The sequence below is a fragment of the Aristolochia californica genome, unplaced genomic scaffold, assembly GCF_029961685.1.
Source record: "Aristolochia californica isolate CCGP_79_NKW_82.1479 unplaced genomic scaffold, dmAriCali1.0.hap1 SCAF_1, whole genome shotgun sequence".
NCBI lineage: Eukaryota > Viridiplantae > Streptophyta > Magnoliopsida > Piperales > Aristolochiaceae > Aristolochia > Aristolochia californica.
Genome location: NW_027181770.1, coordinates 57847544 through 57866549, shown reverse-complemented (window position 1 = coordinate 57866549; position 19006 = coordinate 57847544). Strand labels below are relative to the sequence as shown.

Here is a 19006-nt window from a genome sequence, read left to right as displayed (position 1 = left end):
CACCGAACCCTCTCACTCACGTAGTTACTAACAAATCCAGGGGTAAAATAGTCAGAGGGACTACGGGACAGACACGTCATTATCGTGGAAAGAGAAAGCGCAGGAGCCTTTCGTACTTGGGAACAAGAAAAGGCTACGTGGCCTCTTCTCAGACGGCTAAAGCCGCTCGAAGAAGACACACGATAACCGTCGGATCACAGGACCCGAGATCTAGCGTATCCGGAACGAACGGATTAGATCGCAAACCCGACAGGGGAATATTCTCCCAAATCATTGGTCACAAATCCGGGAATATTCCGTGTCGGCAATCTACAGTATCTATTCCCCTACTGAATTCCAGGGGACCAGACCGCTCTTACTCGCCTTGGGTCGACTCGGTCTGGGCGAGTCGGGCCATCCCAATGTGTCCATTAAGGTATATTTAATGTGTTGTTGACCACCTAATAAATGAGCATGATTTCCCAGTATTGAATTGTATGATTACAGCAATAAGAGGGCAATTTTGGATTGTATGGGTACTCCAATCTGTTGGTACTTGAACCATTAACAAGGTTTTAATTGCCTGACTTAAGTTTGAAGATCAAATAATATAATTGTCACATGACCATACTTCCTCAACAAGGTTTATAGTATATGCTATATTTTATGACCATCCTACCTGCCTCTGAAAACAATATTCTAATTTAATTTATGCATGTGGAATTGGTATGTTAATATGAAATGCTAGTCGTTAATATTGTAATATTAGCCATGCATGGTGGCTAATTGAGTATTAGTGAGAAAAAAAAAAACCGCCCCTTGCATAGTCGTAGGGCATGTCAACATGATACTTTACTTTCAAGAGGGTGCATTTTTTCCCGGATAAAATAGGTAAGGGGCACTCCATTATCCGCTACGTTTTTTATATTTATTTTGTCACCTGGTCGAAACGAAATAAGCTATTTCATTATCCATTTATTTACCTGATTACCCATCTGTAATTGGATAAATGGGTAAAAAAAATAGATATAAGTGAAAAAATCTTATAAAATTAGTAAACGAATCAAAATATTAATACACAAAAATAAATTATTAAAAAATGATAGCTAATATATATAAAGATTGAAGGAAGTTGAGAGGGACATTCTATCTTTCTCTACATAGTTCTATTTTTCTCCAAATCTTTACAAAAAAGATTAAAATTATAGGGTGACCCAATGAGCTAAACTTTTCCAACTAAAAATTAAAATTATAAAATTATATTTAAATATTATTGGGTAATTGGATAATCAAAAGATTTTTATTCCATATCCATTCGTAAGTGGCTGAAACAAACGGATAATCGAATAAATGGATAAAATTATCACCCCAACAAGAGGGGAGAAGGTGAACCCTCATCTTTTTTTTTTGTTTATTAATTTATTATTTATAAATAAAAATATTAACAATTAAGCGTAAAAGTATTTATGTTCACATTAAATTCTATGGGGTTATCATTTTGAAGCCTGAGATTGGGGCATCTAAGTATGCACCACAAGAAACGAATCCCGACTCTCTGAACTAGTCCAAGTAAAATCTGCTCTTCATGGGTTGGAAACTTGAAACTGAGATTTGGCGATTAAAAAAAAAAAAAAAAGATTTGGCAGCTGAGATTTGTTAGATGTGTGATAAATGAGCTTAAGCATTAAGAAATGTAGAGCATGTGATGTGGGCTCCTCCATGGAGAACCAGGAACCCCACAACAGCGACTGCTCTTGATTTGAATAAAAAAGCATAGACAGCTCTGGGCCAGTCTTGGGGGTAAGACGACTGCAAACAAAAGCTGAAACAGCACAGACCTTCTGAGTCACTGAGCAGGAGAAAAGATTCAAAAAAGGGTGGGGGCGAGATCTATTACCAGATCTGAAGAACCAATACGTTTGATTTATTCCCTTCTTTTTGTGGGAGAAAGGGCTTCAAAGTAGATTTTGCTACAAAAGTAGGATTCTAGCTGTTCTTGGATTGTATCTGGAGCCACTTACGGAGAGTCCCACAGGCCGGCTTTTAAATGTCTTCAAAGACCGAATTGCTTGCCATCCAAAGGAAGAAACTGGGGCAATTCAGCCACTTTCCTCATCCTAGGATTTTTCTCTTTTGCTTTCTGCTACAAAGCAGCTACCTTTACATCTTGTTGATCTTTGAACTATTTACTCGTTACATTATTACACAAATCGGGGGTTACTGGGAGATGGTTTGACCACATGATCGTACTTTGTACAGTTCATGGATACAGTGGAAGCATTTGGTCTGTGCTTTTAAAGGTCATTCATTATCTGATGTACCAGAAATTCAACCACCTTATTAAGTAGGCGCAGAACTGTCCAGGTTTCCCTGTTTTCGTCAAGTAGATCCAACTAAGAGCATTCAATTCTTCATCAGTACTCTGATTGTAGTACCCGCAAAACGGGTGATTTTCAGCATCTTGTATGCATGTCGGACACAAGAGATGGTCCCCTTCAATAAGTTCCTTCAAAACCTTACCTGAAGAGTGTCTCAGCGACTGTTACCCTGGCAAATATTTTTCTGAAATTTCACCTCATCTGCTCTTTCTTGTATATTGAAGCTATGTTGGGAGAGAAGAGGACCACCCACTCCAATGGTATGGGATGCCAGTGTACTTCCATAGAAGGCCGAGCCCCTGTTTGAGGATAAAATATGTAACAATATGCCCATGGAGTACTGTTTAAGGATAAAACAGACCCATGATCTGTTGGGTCCTTTTCACCTGGAAAGGGTTATAATTGAAGGCTTAATTTATACACAGAAAATTAGTCACTACAGGAGTTGTAAGACAAGTGTAATCTTTTCAGTTGTACTTTTGAGTCAAATACCACCACATTGATCGACCAACTTGGTTAACATTAAGTGTAAAGATTCAGAGTGACGACAGCTCGCAGCCTGGTGAATGGATGTTTACGTGGATTTCCACTTGGTGGAGGCTTTCATATGATCCAGCGCATTGTTATTCTCCAATATCTGTTTCCTCTGGAAGCATTACCAAGGCAAAAAAAGAGAATGGGCTCTAAGAAAGCTGTCAGTTATCAGAGCCCTCAAACTTTATCACTTTTTATTTACGATATACATTACATTCATCTCCAAGCCTCGTGCTACAAAGAATAATGATAAAAACTAATAATATCGAAGACAACTTTTTTTTTAAATTTAAAAATCTCTAGATGAACAAAGCCCAAAATGCCTTTTCCTTGCAACAGTATAAAAAAATATATATATATTTGACCATTATTATTCCAAAAAATAGTTAGTAAAAAAAAGAATTTGATCATTATCACAATTTCAAATGATAAAATTCTTATTTTCTTTTATTTTCTAGGAGTTTCAATCCCCTCTGGTTCGAGCCAGATCCTGCCTCGGTAATTCATAATATGGCAATGATCAGCCAGATAAATTGGTCTGATTTTTTGGTTGTAGGAAGAATTCTCTAGTAATCAGATATTGGTCAGATTCACCTTGGTTGAAAAGAGACAAACTCCACGAGTATCAAAGATTTGGTTGTTTATGTTGTGGTCTGGCTCTGTGAAAGAAGGTATTTTCCAATCAAGAGTGCATAGAACAGAAATCTGCCAATTTCGAAGACAAAGCATGCAGAGATATTGAAAGGACCCTAACGCATATCCATACAAAGATCCCACTGTCACATAATGTTCCGTGAACAGCCTCAAATGTCGAAGTGCACGCTAACTGAATTTTTGTCATAGAATAAAACATAAAGAATGAAGTTGAGATTAAATATATTTAATTCTGAACCATGACAAAAGCAAAAGAACAAGGATAGGAAAGAAGTACTTGATAGAGCCGATTACAGGCTCTGTCTATTATGGCATCCACTGCACGAGCACCAACTCCTATTTTACCCCAAGGGCAGCTGGCAAATTATCCTCCCTTTCAATGAACAATAAGAGATATGACGAACATCATCTGTCAGTCTCTACAAGAGCATTTAAGACGTGCCAAAAATTATCAAATTTTTTGTCAATTAATTCCTTGTACATGGCGTGGTCCAGAGTTTTGTGATGGTTGTAGGAAACCAGGGCAGTTTCTCCCCAACGCCTAGCCAACATTAAGGAAACTCTTCCCCAGAAAAATGGACAGAATCTTTCCCAACTCAATGTGCCCACAATAGCTCAAAACTTTCAGACTCGTAGCCTAAACTGTCGACCAACAAGGTTTATTTCTGAATAACACTTTGGGGATTAAGCATAAATGGTAGTCATTACTTATTAGGTAATTGAAATCACTGACTGCATCTATCTTGATGCCATCAAGATACTAAGCTCCTAAAGACAATTTTGGGATAACAAACAGGTGACAACTTTCTTACACTTCTGTTAGGCATATTACTAGGAAAAATTTCTCAGTGTACATGGAGGATGATATGATGATCTTCCCTAGTTAAATACACTTGAACAGGAAGCCTAGCTGGGTTAAAAATTGGACCTAAAAAATAATAGCAGTATTTATTATAAAAAGATGACCAGTAGACAAGTCTGTCAAATGTTGGAATAAAAAGGTTAAGAAACATAAAGGAATAATAATATTTTTTACGTGCTGAATGAATCGAGTAAATTTATTAGGTCCTCAGTAATAAACAGAACAATAGTAAAATTTAATCAACAACGCAGAATAAATGATTGCAGAGTATGGTCTGCTGTCTGGCCAATGGTGGACTTTGGTGCAGCTAATGGCATATTGTACAGATACTCCTTATCATTCATTCAAAACTATGTGCTCCAGACTAAGATGATAGTGGCAATAACAATAACCTTTTTAAAATACATTGTAGGAAGAAAGGAAGAAGATGATAGTAAATATTACTGTTATTTTTTCAAATAACGATTAGCTTGTTCAAACAATTACAACAATTTTTATAAGAAATAGACGTGCACTCCAAAAAAAGGAACGTAAGTGTGTCAGTAAGGAGCAGAAATAAATCATATTTTCTTGCGTGCTACTCAGAAACATCAAAGCAATAACAACAATCAATTAACACATAATGAAAACAAGAGTGGAGCTTGGACTTGATTCCAGCCAACAGCTAGCTGTAACCTAACTGGTTCAGAAACTGGGAGTACTATATTTTATCGAATATTTAGCCATTAAATCTGCTTTGTTTTTCAATATTAAGTAAAGAAATAAATGCAAACTGAACCAAACATAAACCGCAGTAGTGAGGGGTTAGGAAAACATAGGGCAGAATAAGAAATCAAACCTAAGCCATTGGAAAGTGTTTGATCATCTTAGTTATATGGTCTAAAGTGTGCATCTGAACTATGAAGATGTGTGACATAAAATTACTTCTGACTCTTTTTTTTTTTTTTTTTTTTGAGAAATGAGATGCTACTTCTGCCTCCTTAAAGCAATCATCACAGTCATGAAATAAATCATGCGAAATGCTTTTATCCAACCAAATTGTGAGAATGTCATTATGGGCATGATCATCAAGTTCTTTTCCCTGTTGTGCTGTATTTGGGTTCACAAATCATTTTCCTCGTTCCTAATGACTCATATGGTAGGTTTGCTGTAAGGACCACCCCTTTTTAAGTTTTTCCTATAGTATCCCTCTTCTCCCCTTCAAATATAACTGACAAAATCCTCCTTAATTGAGCCGCATTTGGTCTAAGGAAACCGTACCTAGACAATTTCAAATCTCTCTTACAATATCATCTACTGATGTCAGCTATTGGATTTGTTGTACTTTAGCTGTATTTTTTTCCCATACCTTCTTTAATGAAATTTTTATCATTTTCAAAAATCTAAAATCTATTGATGTTGCTCTTAAAATTTCTCTGACAATTATAGTTTTGACTTTGACTTCCTAGTTTGGAAGTACACTGTCTACATAGAACAAACACAAACATCACAAAAGGTCTTGTAATATTATAGAATAAAGAGGATTGAGAAAGAGAGAAGAGGAGGGAGAAAACGACTGCAACAAGAGAGCCAAAAGAGAATCTCCCGTTAGGGTTCAAAGTCGACCCCTAACAGCTCTTATAAACTAATTGGAAATTAGATTACAAACACATAAATACCCCTTTACACTTAACTCTTTATAGCTCACTCTCTACACCGCCAAATTACATGAAAATGAAATTATAGGGACACTTAAACATGCTGTGAAAATAAACTGGGTAAAATTACCAAATTACCTCCCATAATGTTTTCTAACAGGTCTAATTCTTAATCGATCTCATAATTTTGAGGTGTAATTTTGCTTACCAACTTTGTTCGATGTCCATGTTAGCATATTCTGATTTCTGCCACACTAATCCTCTGTGGAACTCTTTACTTCCAACCACAACTGAATATGTCAGTATCCAGAAAATGATACTCTTGCATACCAGACCTGGAAGGCTAGGTCTTATGACCTGCATAACCTGCCAGGTGGCTCATATCCAAATATAGTGGTAATTTGTGCTTTCCTTTGTTGCATTCAGCAATGAGTATAGTCTCCTTCCTTTGAACAGAGAAGGAAAAGAAAGAGCAATATTGATGTTTCCATGGAAGATGCTTCATTCTTAATAAGCTTTCTACAGAGTCAAACAGATGCTTTTTTGCTAATATTTATGGTATGATATTTAACTTGTACTTATTCTCTCTACTGTGCAGTTGAGTACATTACACCAAATCAATGACTGTACAGTTCACAAATAGCATACCAAGTGCATAGCTGTTCTCAGATAGTATAAAATAGGATCATGGACCGAACAAATTTTAATTGGAGATGTAAAAACTGAAATAGCTTTCTCCAAAATTCAAAAAATTATTTACACGCAGAAATTGTGCAGAAAGGTATTGATGGAACTTAAAAGTTAACTAGAATAACTAGCTTACATTAAATTGTGGCATACCTTCCTAGAGAATTCTGCTTTCCAAAATACAAGACCATCTTCCAACTTCAAGTCAACATCATATATAAAAGGAAAAAAAAATCTTATGCAAAACCAAATTCACATCATACCACAAAAAAAAGGCATATTTGCTGATAATGCACTCAAAGGTTACTATGATCAATTTAAATAACTCATCATCTGAGTGGTATCAAAATAAGCCACAAAGTCTCTGAACAACAAATTGTAGCTTTCTAAGGTACCATAGCCTCTCATTTTGTGCAATTTAACCATTTCTTTTTTCCACCTTCAAGGATATGTCTTTGTTTAGAGCAAGATCTTAAAGCCCCCCAGGATTACAGCTCCAGTAAAGTGACCAGCTAGTAGAATTCGCAAATTTGCAGTTTGAAGTTTGGATTAATTGTACAGTCAACTCCTTTGTAAAATTATAAACTTGAGAGAAGAGAAGAAAGGGAAGAAAGAAGAAAAGAGGAATATGGAGGAGAGAGTTGTGTGAGTGCAACCTGCACGTTAGGGGCAAAATCAACCCCTAATCTCTTTCAAATATATTACATGAATGGTCTAAAATACCCCTTCTTCCTACATACTCCATAACTACATAATTACAACTCTAATTTAAGTAAAAAAAGGTGAAATGACCAATATGTCCCTAGATACATAATTCAACACTTCCCCTCAAGTTGGAGCATGTATATCAAATAACCCCAACTCGTTACAAAAATTACCAAAATCTCGTCTTTTTGTGAACATGTCTCCGATTTGATATGTTGCTTGAACAAATGAGGTAATTACTTTTCCACTTATCAATGCATCATGAATGAAATGGCAGTCTACCTCTATATACTTGGTTCTCTCATGAAAAATAGGATTATTGGCAATAAAAATTGCAACTTCATTATCACACTTTGAAATCAAGTCTGAATTCTTCTAAAACAACTTTTACCCACATAAGTTCACTCATTATGTGAGCTATAGAACGATATTTGGCCTCTGCAATTGAACGAGCCACAACATTTTGTCTTTTACTCTCCGAGTTTATAAGATTTCCTCCAACAAACACACAAAATCCTGTAGAGGACTTTTTATCCACCTTGGAACCAGTATTGTTAGAAAATCTACTGAAGGACAATACCATCATTTTGCACTTACTATAAAGTCCAGCAGCTACACTATCTTGTTCTATGTGTTTAATTTGATCTCTAGTTCAAATTTCATGTAATTTGAATAAGTATGTAGGGAGATATACGGATTTAAGTGATTTTAAGTGAGAAGGGGCATTTCTGTAATTTTATTTCAGAATAGATTCGAACTCAACCCCAACCAGAGCAATTCCAACGCTCTGAATTCTTCCCTTTTTTTTTTCTCTCTCTCTCTCAAACCCTAAAGTTCATTCTTTTACATGGTATTAGAGCAATAGATATTGGTTGGGGGCCCTTCATTCTTCTCTAGCTCCTTCCATTAAAGCCTGCGACTTCAAAGAAAGGGGGTTTTCAGAAATCTGCATTGACTGGTTGGTGTGCCTCCTCACCTCCTTGGCAGCATTGGAATGTCTTCAATGAAATTATGAATATAGTTCCCTATATTGTTTGTTCTTGGTTTCACATTCCTAGATTTGCAAATTCTATCGCTGATTCGCTTGCTAAACAGGGAGCTTCCCTCCAATCCCTTGTTGTAAAGGGCGTGCACCCCCTAGCTAGATTGTAGTTCTTTGCTGGCTGAATAAAACTTCTCGTTTCTCAACAAAAAAAAAATAAAAAAAAAATGGTCAGTAAAGATCTGAACTTTGGCCTTCTTCTCTTGCCAAAACCTTAGGGTTGATGGCTCCTATTGCCCATTGAGCACTTCTGAAACTACTTACTACCCTATGGAGGATTATTGAGTGAAAAATCACTCTTTTTTAGATTGTGTGCCCCTAATACTGAGTCCTCTACCTATATCATCTTGGGCTCTGCCTACATTAACCCTAATGTATTGGATTTTTTCATGCCTTTTGCAAATTTAAGTGCATAGCACTGGAAGTATGCCCTAAAGGAGAGTTCTTTATTGAAATTTCTCCCCTTTTCTTGCTGTGAAGTCCATTATTAGACTCAAACTGCTTGCATCATCATTGGGTTGGATGACATCAGCCCTAAAAATTGTGAAATCTATGGAATTTTTAGAGTATGACCTACAACAACAAGTGAATTATATGCGATAAAGTGAAATCTGTGGAATTTTTAGAGTATTACCTTCACGACGGACAAAGTGATGAACTGCGGGATAAGATAATGTATCGTCTGTTAGTTGGAAAACTCATATATGCTATAATCACTTGTCCTGACATATCATTTGCTGTAAATGTTGTTAGTCAATTAATGGAATGTCTTTGCAAGGTTCACCTAGAAGCTGCCCAACAGATCTTGAGATATCTGAAGGGGCACCCAAAAGGACTATTTTTTAAGCCTCATAATCACATGGAGATAAAGGCTTTCTTAGATGCTGATTATACCTGATCTAAGCTTGACTGGAAATTTACCACTGGTTATTACATCTTTCAGGGAGGTAATTTGCTAAGTTGGAAGAGCAAGAAACAAATTGTTGTAGCTCGTTCCAGTGCTGAAGATGAGTATAGAGCCATGAACCATACAATCAGTGAGTTGATGTGGATAAGATCTGTGGTTAGAGGATTGGACCTACAATAGGAGGGACCAATGACCATATACTGTGACAATCAGGATGCTATATTTATTGCAAAAAACCCAATGTTTCATGAAAAGATAAAACATATTGAAGTAGATTGTCACTTCATTTGAGATGCTATGATGAAAAATGAAGTTGTAACCCCCTATGTACGGTTTGGTGATCAAATTGGGATATGTTTACTAAAGCATTGAGTAGACGTGAATTTGGGGTATCTTGTCAAAAGCTAGGCCTTATGAATATATAAGCTCTAGCTTGAGAGAGTATTAAAAAATCTACCGAAGGGTAATATCATCATTTTGGCCTTACCATGAAGTGCATCAGCTACACTACATTATTCTATGTGTTTAGTTTTATCTCTAATTTATTTTTATATAATTTGAATAAGTATGTAGGGAGATATGGGTTTAAGTGCTTTTAGTGAGAAGGGGCATTTCTATAATTTTTATTTCAAGGGTCTTCCACATATCCCTCGATGTATCACAATTGACAACTTGATTGCTAACATGGGGCTACATAGAATTTAATATCCAGGATTGAACTTGGTGATGCTCTGCTACCAATCTGCAGTTATGGGATTGGGAGGATCCTCAAGACCAATTCAAAGAGTTTACCCCCATTAAGCTTAATAGAAGTAATCTAAACATAATCATTGGTCTTTGTAGACTCAGTGTTTCTAGTGGAGTAATAACCTCTCTAGAATCAGCCATAATAATCCCTACTTACAGGCACAATAACAACAACAGTACAAGGCCAAAGAACACCTCACAATACTTGAGACAACACTTCCCAAACTCAATAATAGGTATGCACAGATACTTGTGGGCCCCACTTTTCAAAGAACTGAATTAGGGTTTACACATGACCCTTTTTGATACTCGATCAATCTCTTATCTCAACAATTGCAGGAATTGAGAATGAAAGAACAAAAATTAAGAGGCCAGGAAGATCTACTGCAAACAAAATTGTGCCCCAGGCTAGGTGACGCAGGTAGTAATTCTCTAGGTAGTACTTCAGAACTTCATACGATACTTATAGGATCATCACAACACATAATAACTGCTTGACATAGCAGCACAAGCTATTAACCCTTGGTTAAAGCACAAAGAAAACAAAATCTGACCTTTGAACTTGTAAGAGGCAATTGAAAAAATCCTGTCTTGAATGCAGTCTTTAGGAGAAGAGGGATTCAACTTAGGCTTGAATCTATGGATAGAATTGCTTTGATACGATGTGGAAAATGAGAATAGAAGATAAATTGGGGAGAAAATAAAGGGAAATGAGAAGAAGACGACTGAAGTACATTCTACTAGGTGGGGGAAATGTCGGCCCCCCTCAGCCTTTTATTTCTCTCTTAAGTGGTTTTACAAAAAGTCTAAAAAGCTCATCTCTTAAGGGCTTAAAGATAAGTATATAAAAATCCATATAAAGTTACTAGATTTACACAACAACCACATCTCTTTAAACACTCTAATTTGGACTCTTTTTCCTATCAAATTACAAATCTACTCACATGAGAAATTACTAGAATACCCCTGAGTTTTAACACTTCCATCTCTCCTCTTCTCTTCTCTCACTTACTTCTTCTATCTCATAGGACACTTAAGGTTTCTATAACCTTCTCTTGCCTTTCTATCTCTAGTTCCTACCTAGATATGAAGCCAAGGATGTCATGTTAACACTTTACAAGCATAGAACTAATACAACAGAGGGAAACCCTTAGTGTTTGTTTAAGATGATAAATAGATAGATCACATCCTCCATTGTGATATCACTTAGCAAAATTGGGCAGCTTTCCTTCTGAAATTTGGGCTTCATACTGATTCACTGCCTCCTTTCGGGTTCTCATCTCCTAGGCAGTTTTGTGGTGGAAAGTCGGGAAGAGTTTCTAGGGCTTCACAATAGCGGCAATATCATGGAATATTTGGAATGAGCACAACAAAAGGATTTTTGAGGGTAAAACCTCTTACCTAGAAGGAATCATTGAAAAGACTATGCATAACATTTTATTTTGGCAAGCAAGTTGAAGGAAGCTTCGCATATTCAAAACTTGATCATTTGGCCCCGGATTGTATTGTCCAACTGGTTGCTTGGGCTCCTCCTCCAGAGGACCGGTTGAAAGTTAATTTTGATGGTAGCTCTAGGTATAAACTAGGACTTGCAAGTGGTGAGGGAGTGTTGAGAGATCCCGTGGGGAAGATTCTTCTTGTGTACCCTATTTGGACAATGTGAGACCACTTCGGTGAAGCTCAAGATGCTTCTTCAGGGGTTTGGGAGTTTCTTTGTCCCCTTGGTGATTGAGAGTGACTCCACGGTGGTCATATCTTGGGTCTCAGTAAATAAACCCTTGCGGGGCCAATTCTTCTTATGAGATTGAGGATATCAGTAGTTCTAGATGCATTTGCTGGCTGCATGAGTCAAGGGTCGAATGCGTTGGTAGATAGCTTAGCTAGGGAAGGGGTCACTTGTAAGCACCCTGCTTTTCGCTCATTCCTCCCATTTTGATTTTTCTATGTGTCTTTAGTTTCTTTCTTTGTTTCTTCTCTAGGAAGAATCATCGAAAAGACTATGCATAGTATTTTATTTTGGGCAAGAAGCTGAAGGAAACTTCGCATATGTAGAGCTCAGTCATTTGGAGAAATTGGCGATCGATCATTTATTTGGCCCCACATTGAATTGCCCTACCAGTTGCTTGGGCTCCTGCTCCAGAGGACTGGTTGAAAGTCAATTTTGATGGTAGCTCTAGGGGTAAATTGGGAGTGGAGGGGGAGTGGCGAAGATTCTCCTTGTGTACTCTGCCCCATTTGGGCAATGTGAGACCACTTTGGCGGAGCTTAGGATGGTTCTTCAGGGTCTCAGACTTTATTTTAGGAGTTTCTTCACCCCCTTGGTGGTCGAGGGTGACTTTGTAATGGTCATATCCTGGGACTTGGGGGAAAAAGCCCCCACCAGGCCAGTTCTTGGAGTTGTACTACAAGATTGAAAAAATCAGTAGTTTTAGATGCATTCTCTGGCAGCATGTGTCTAGGGGAGTGAATGCATTGGCAGATAGCTTTTAGGGGAAAAAAAAGGATAAAACAGAAACCTGTTGAGAGGGTGATGTAGCCATAGATGGTGGTTGAAGAGAACAATATGATCCTGTAGATAAAGAATAAGAGTCATCCCAAGCAATATAATTTAGAAAATCTGCTAACATAGCAAAAAAATAAATGGGATATAAAACAAAATTCTTATAATCTACAAAGTTTCATAATTACAGTTTTAATTCTTCAATTTTTCCTAGTTTTCTAAAGTTGTCTTTTGTTATTAGGTATTTACTGATTTAGGAAGTGTCTCTCCTAGGAAGTTTCTTCATTGTGTTTAAGCTTTAAATGTTTCCTAATTCACATTAGCTTCTCTTGATAAGGAATTCTCTATATTGAAATAGATTCTCATGTTAGGTGTTTCAGAGTTTTATACTAACTCTTGTTGTTAGTAAGAGCTTCTAGTTTCAGTTAGTAGACTCTAAAAGAGGTGATTTGTATGTGTCTAATATAGATAAGATGAGTCCTAAAGTAGAGTTCCAGTATTATTAAATTTCTATGAAAATTTTCCACATGAGAAGACAATAAGAAGCCCTCTCCATCCCAGGAAATATCTTATTTTGGTTTAACTAGCAAACGATTTTGCAAAGCCTTTGCAAGGTCAAGTTACAAGTCTAGCACAAACAGATTCATAACTTGTTTATGAAAAGTGCAATTTTAGCACTACTGTTTTTTAGACTGGGTGAAACTTCCTATGGCTACAGTTGAAGTGAAACTTTGGCACATTTAGGATCGAAAACCAAAACCCCAGCATTTTCTTCATGAATAAACTGGGTTCTGAGTCAATATCTCCATGACTACTGCCCAAAAGAGAGTAACAATTGATCACTAAACTCTTCTAAATTGGCCTTCCAAAATAAAGTGGCAAAAATGAACTGCAATTTAACATCACGGGATAAAAAAAAGATGCACGAAAACCAAAATAAAAGCACTGAGGTTTTATTTCATATTTTTTAAAGTCAAAATTAGGATAGTCAGGCCTATGCTTCCCAAGGAATGAAGAGCATCATCACATGGCTGATCCCAGTATCACATAACTAGTATGCACAACAAGGAAACAACAAAATGCATGCCTGCAAGTTACATTTCTTCTTTTGTGGTAAGATATACACCAGGGAGAAGAAAAAGAGTGAATGCACCCATTAAACTCATGTTTCAAAGAGTACTTACTTTTTGGTATAGGCTGCCCAATAGAACGTGCAACTAGGGCTAATTTTTCTCTCACACTCTGCATAGTAGAATGAGTACCAAAAATGAAACCAGACCTTGGGTACCAAACTGAGAAAGGAAAAGAAATAATTTTTAAATGGCTTACATTTATTACTTGAGATGTTCTACAGCAGTTCTGTTTCCTTAGAAGGTAATAACATTGTATTTGTTCAAAACATCATTTAAAAGCTAATAGGAAGTATTGGATTCAATGATGAATAAATCAAACATCTTAGTTGATAAAAATCAAACAACCCACTTTTTCACACTTCCGATACAGATTAATCTCAAACACGAAAAGGAGATCAACATGATTTGGAACCATGGACCTTTATTTATTTTTATTCTTTCAAGAAATGAAAAACTACACCTAAAGCTCATTATTCTAATTATTCTAATTATTCTAAAAAAAAGAAGTCTGTGCCCAAAGCTCATAATGATGAAAATGAACACTTGACTAATAGACTAGCGGTTACATTTTTCACAACAGGCAAGATTCTATGGCATTTTTAGCTGCTGGGTGGACAAGAAGGTGCATTCAGTGATGACAGAGTCACATCACCTAAAGCTCATTATTCTAATTATTCTAAAAAAGAAGAAAAATCTGTGCCCATGCTTATAATGATGAAAATGAACATTTGACTAACAGACTAGCGGTTACCTTTTTCACAACAGATAGATTCTACAGCATTTTTAGCTGCTCGGTGGACATGAAAGTGCATTCAGTGATGACAGAGTCACAGATAATGGGCAAGATGGGTGCAACGCAGAAGCTAGTTGTAAGTACTTGTTGTTCATTTGTGAGACCTTTGAACTGGATTTTCAACAAGGGCAAATTGCCAATATGAAAAGACTAGAGTAGCTGAGTAATAAGAAACCTTGAATCATATATACGCTGTTACCATTTCCAATTCTCATATAGCAAGGAAAGAAAGAGTCTGCTACAGTCACCCCCTTGAAAAAATCTGAATCACCCTCACCCCTGAATTACCTTTCCTACTTTTTGGTAAAAAAATCTTAACAGAATCTTAAAATTTTTTAGTAAAAGAGGAAATCCAGCGGCTACCCATCCCTCTCCATTTGCCAAATTATTTCTAGTAAGCCTTATTATCAGATGCTTGTGTTTCTAGGACTTTTTCATGTGATTCAAGTCTCTGTTTCAGGAGAAACCATACAACCCGCCAAGGTAATAACACTTGTAAACTTAAGACTTGCATATCAAGTATCCCAATTCTCAATGAACTGTCCCACTGGTTAACCATATTCATATCTTTAAAATTCACAAAACAAGCTAACAGAGAAGTGGGCCAGGGATACACTAGATTGGAACAGATTAAACAGGTTCATCTAGCTAATACCAATATAGTTGGGATAAAGCTACAATGATGACAGAGATGACAACAATAATGATGATGATGATGGTAATGGTGATTTTTTTGACAATGTCAACATGCTCTCACCTCAAAGTCTGCATGACTTAAGGCTTTGTATGGGAGGTCGAATTCACTCATCAACATCCTCTGCCAATTTTAAATAACCAAATAAGAAAATGAAAGAGCAGAATTTGTGAGAAGGAACAAGTTCTGTTCTAGATATAGAGACGTACTTGAGCATCATGACTCTCAAGCCCAAACGGTATCAGAACAGTGTAGTCTCCATGGAAAGAAATCATTTCCTCAGACCTCCCTGTGGTCCCAAAGGAGACAAGGACAGAAAAAGTTAATTGACAGCAGGAAAAGTAGGACAACAAGCATCATGAGAAAACCCATAGTAGGTAAGATTTTTTGCACTATCCCTTCACAAAGCTCATATATCCATAGCAGCTACTCATTGGGATTCATGCCAAGTAAAGGAATTAGAAAATTGGAGAATGAAGAACCTGATCATCTTTGAAGGGGTTAGTGCATTTGGAAAGTAGATCACCCAGGGAAAGAGAAAATGAAAGTAAATTCCAGGGAAACCTACTTTCCTAAAGAACGTACTTTTTTTGTGCTAGTGTAACCTTGTGGAAAGTGTCAAAGGAATTCATTAATTAAATAACTAAGAAAAGAAGGTATTTATGTAATTATTGCTCACTCCAAATTATAAAATATTTTTTTAATTGGATAACATAAATATAAATCTATATAAATTATTAGTTTATTAATTAATGTATACTATATTTATAATAAGTATATAATAACTTAATTTAATTATAAATCAATATGTATTTCTAAATTGCATAAAATATTTTTTATATAATTATGAATTAAATTAGTAATGGTAAGTAATTATGAATGTTTTAAGTAATTTAATTAAAAATTATAAAATAATATGTTTTATTGTATATAATAATCATCAACTGATACATAATAATCTATTTAATCAAAATAAAATAATATTTACTCATAAATTAAATGAATCATCAAAGATTAAAGTTACTAAAATTTGAAAATACTTATGTTATTTAAGTGACTAATTAAAAATACACATAATTAAAATATTAAGTTAAATTTTATCCATCAATATTCTTAAAATCAATGATAAAAATAATTTACTTATAAGCTAAATATATAATTAATTTTTTTTTAAAATGAGGGAGAAGACTTCCTGCAGACAACGGGAGGAGGATGCCCTCCTTGCCTTCGTTTGCTCTAAAAAAGGAAGAAAAGACTAAGGGGGGGTTAGTCAACAAAACGAAAATTTGATCTTCATCTTCATCTTCATCTCATGCATCTACATGATCTTCATCTTCGAAATGGGTGTTAGTGTGGACAAGTTCATGTCCACTGGAAAACAATTTCCAGCGTTAGTGCCCCCAAATGAGGAAAACGCAGAAAATAAGAGAATTAGTAACTTGTAAAGTATACTTAATTAAAATATAATACTTAAATATTAAATTAGGTAAAATAAACATTATTACTACACGAATAACTAATTTAATGTATAACTAAAATATATTAATGTACTAATTAATTTAATTATATATTATATTAGTTAAAGATTACTGTTTATTGTACATTAATACAGTAATTACGTGAATCAATTAACTGTGCACATGATTAATCATAAAAAAAAAAAAATAACGTTAAAAATAACATAAACGAATATAATACATTTAAGTTATTAATTTATTGATAATATATGGTGTTCTTTAACATAAAAAAGTCATGATTAGACAAGAAAAATCTATCAAATACTAACTTTAACACACTATATTTTTACATATTATTAATTAAAAATATTTTTCCATTAAATTTAAAACCATTGATTTTATTAATTATAAAAATGAGTAAATTAAACTCGGTGCTCAATTAAATTTTTCCTAACTTAGGAAAAATTGATGAACAGTGCTTCGTCTTCCTCTTCCCGGCGCCGAACAGTTCGGGAGATCAACTTCTTCGTCTCCCCTCGCCTAAGCAGTATTCCGAGCTAACTCGGACTAGGTTGAGGCGGCTTGGGCAGAAAAGTTTTTTTCCGCAAGATGTCGTCGTCTTTGAACAGCGCGGGGTTGTCTTCTCCGAACGGCAACTCGACAGGAGATCACAGAGAAAAGCGGCCACCGTCTTCTTCGGCAATGGCGCCAATAGTGTCAAAATCTCTTTGCCGAATGGGGAAATCGATGCCTAATTGAAGTAGAAATTACGCAATTGATGCTCAAATGTCAAAATCGAATAAAATTGAAATTGAAATGGAGAAATCGAACGAAATCGGAAGACCGAGAGAGGGCGAGTCCGAGAGAAGACCAAGAGACGGAGGCCGGAGAGGAGAGTTCGAGAGAAGAGGGGGAGCAGAGATGTCGGGGGCGCAGGGAGACGAGTGAGGGGGTGCGGGAGAGAGGGAGGAAAAAATGAAAATGAGGACGCACGAGAGAGGGGGGTGTGAGGAGAGAGAGGGGAAAAAAATGTCGCGGGTTCGAACCCCGCGTGTCCTTCATCTAGATGAATGGCAAAAAGGGTCGAAAACCACTTGAATTTTTTTATAACGTGGATATTATATGAAGGACCGCTTTATCCCCAACATCCAGATGAAATGTCATTTGCGCTCCACTAACGACTTCAACTGATAAAGGGCGTAATGCGGTTGATCTTCATATCGGACTTCAAGTTGACTAAACCCCCTAAAGAGACGGAAGAAGAAAGAAGAGGAAGGAAAGAGAAAGAAAGAACGAAGGGAGAGATGGAATAGAAAGTGGATTCCACTTATGGAGGTGTAATTTCAGATTCTATCATTTTGTGAAAAAATGGAATAATCTAGGTGAAGTGAACTCCACTCCAACTTTTATAGGCACTAACGCAATTTTACACTCAAGCGAATAAAATTTATATTCAACTCCAACTTTCAAAGTGCCTTCAGGACTCGCTGCAACTTGATTTGGTGCCTATTGTAATTGATGCATGTTAGTATTATAGAACGAAAACATAATCTTAATCATAAAAAACAGCAGGGAAAAGAAGTGTCACCGTTAGAAAAAATTTCAAGCAAGAAACAAAAAGAAAAAGAAGCAACACGCAAAACCTTACGTTCTGCAGTACACAAGAAGGAGAACAAAATGCGAGATTATGTCCTTATTAAGTGCCTCCGAGGTGTTCTGATGCCTCATGTGTGTTCTCCATAGCTCGCTCACCTCGTCAGAGATAAAAAAACGGAGACCTTAGAAGACCAAACACAACCGCTAAAGTACGGAAAAGTAAAATTTAGTGCATTTTTGTGATAAGAAGCTTACCAACGTTTTCATTTCCTTCGGCTCCTAGCCACGGGATAATCCATCCGGGATCCCCTTAAGAAATGCACGGAAGTGATAAAAAAGGAAACATCACTAGAGAACCCTAATTTTTTCTTAGGTAAAGGCTGGTACACCTATAGCAGCGAGCTTCCCAATTCCAGACTTGATCAAAAACCTCAAATTGAACTAGAAATCCTGGATGAGATGGAACCTACCTCGGAGACGATCGATGGCATAAACTTCGAAATCGTCAAGTCTTACTTCAAGCTGCGGGGCGGATCGGTAGAATGGGAGCGTCGGGACTGCCTCCGGCGCTGCAATTTTTCTCTGAGACCGAAGAACTTCCATTTCAACCGTGTCCCGAGGATAGGAAGGAAACTAGCAGGACTTCATGCTTCGGTATTGTTATGGGGATGAAAGGAAACTTTTGGCGGGAAACCATTTTA

At 36.4% G+C, this 19006-nt stretch overlaps 1 protein-coding gene across 1 annotated transcript; it reads right to left on the bottom strand.

Annotated features, from left to right (window-relative positions):
- Positions 1–12598: 12598 nt before the first annotated feature.
- LOC137963097 (probable DNA primase large subunit) lies at positions 12599–18602 on the bottom strand. The gene is made up of 6 exons (XM_068810278.1): positions 18561–18602; positions 18358–18461; positions 15462–15541; positions 15316–15375; positions 13817–13874; positions 12599–12701 (listed from the first exon to the last, which is right to left on the bottom strand). Exons 3-6 carry the CDS (start codon positions 15525–15527, stop codon positions 12619–12621), a joined length of 267 nt encoding a protein of 88 aa, XP_068666379.1. The 5' UTR covers positions 15528–15541; positions 18358–18461; positions 18561–18602; the 3' UTR covers positions 12599–12618.
- Between the last annotated feature and the right edge of the window lie 404 nt (positions 18603–19006).

Bases quoted from the DNA above. Each gene is read 5' to 3' on its own strand.
- LOC137963097 (XM_068810278.1), bottom strand. From the start codon at position 15,527: ATGATTTCTTTCCATGGAGACTACACTGTTCTGATACCGTTTGGGCTT. The intron at 15,376-15,461 runs GTACGTCTCTAT...TAAAATTGGCAG, and splicing joins TTGAGAGTCATGATGCTCAA to AGGATGTTGATGAGTGAATT. The intron at 12,702-13,816 runs GTAAGTACTCTT...CTTTATCTACAG, and splicing joins TGGGCAGCCTATACCAAAAA to GATCATATTGTTCTCTTCAA.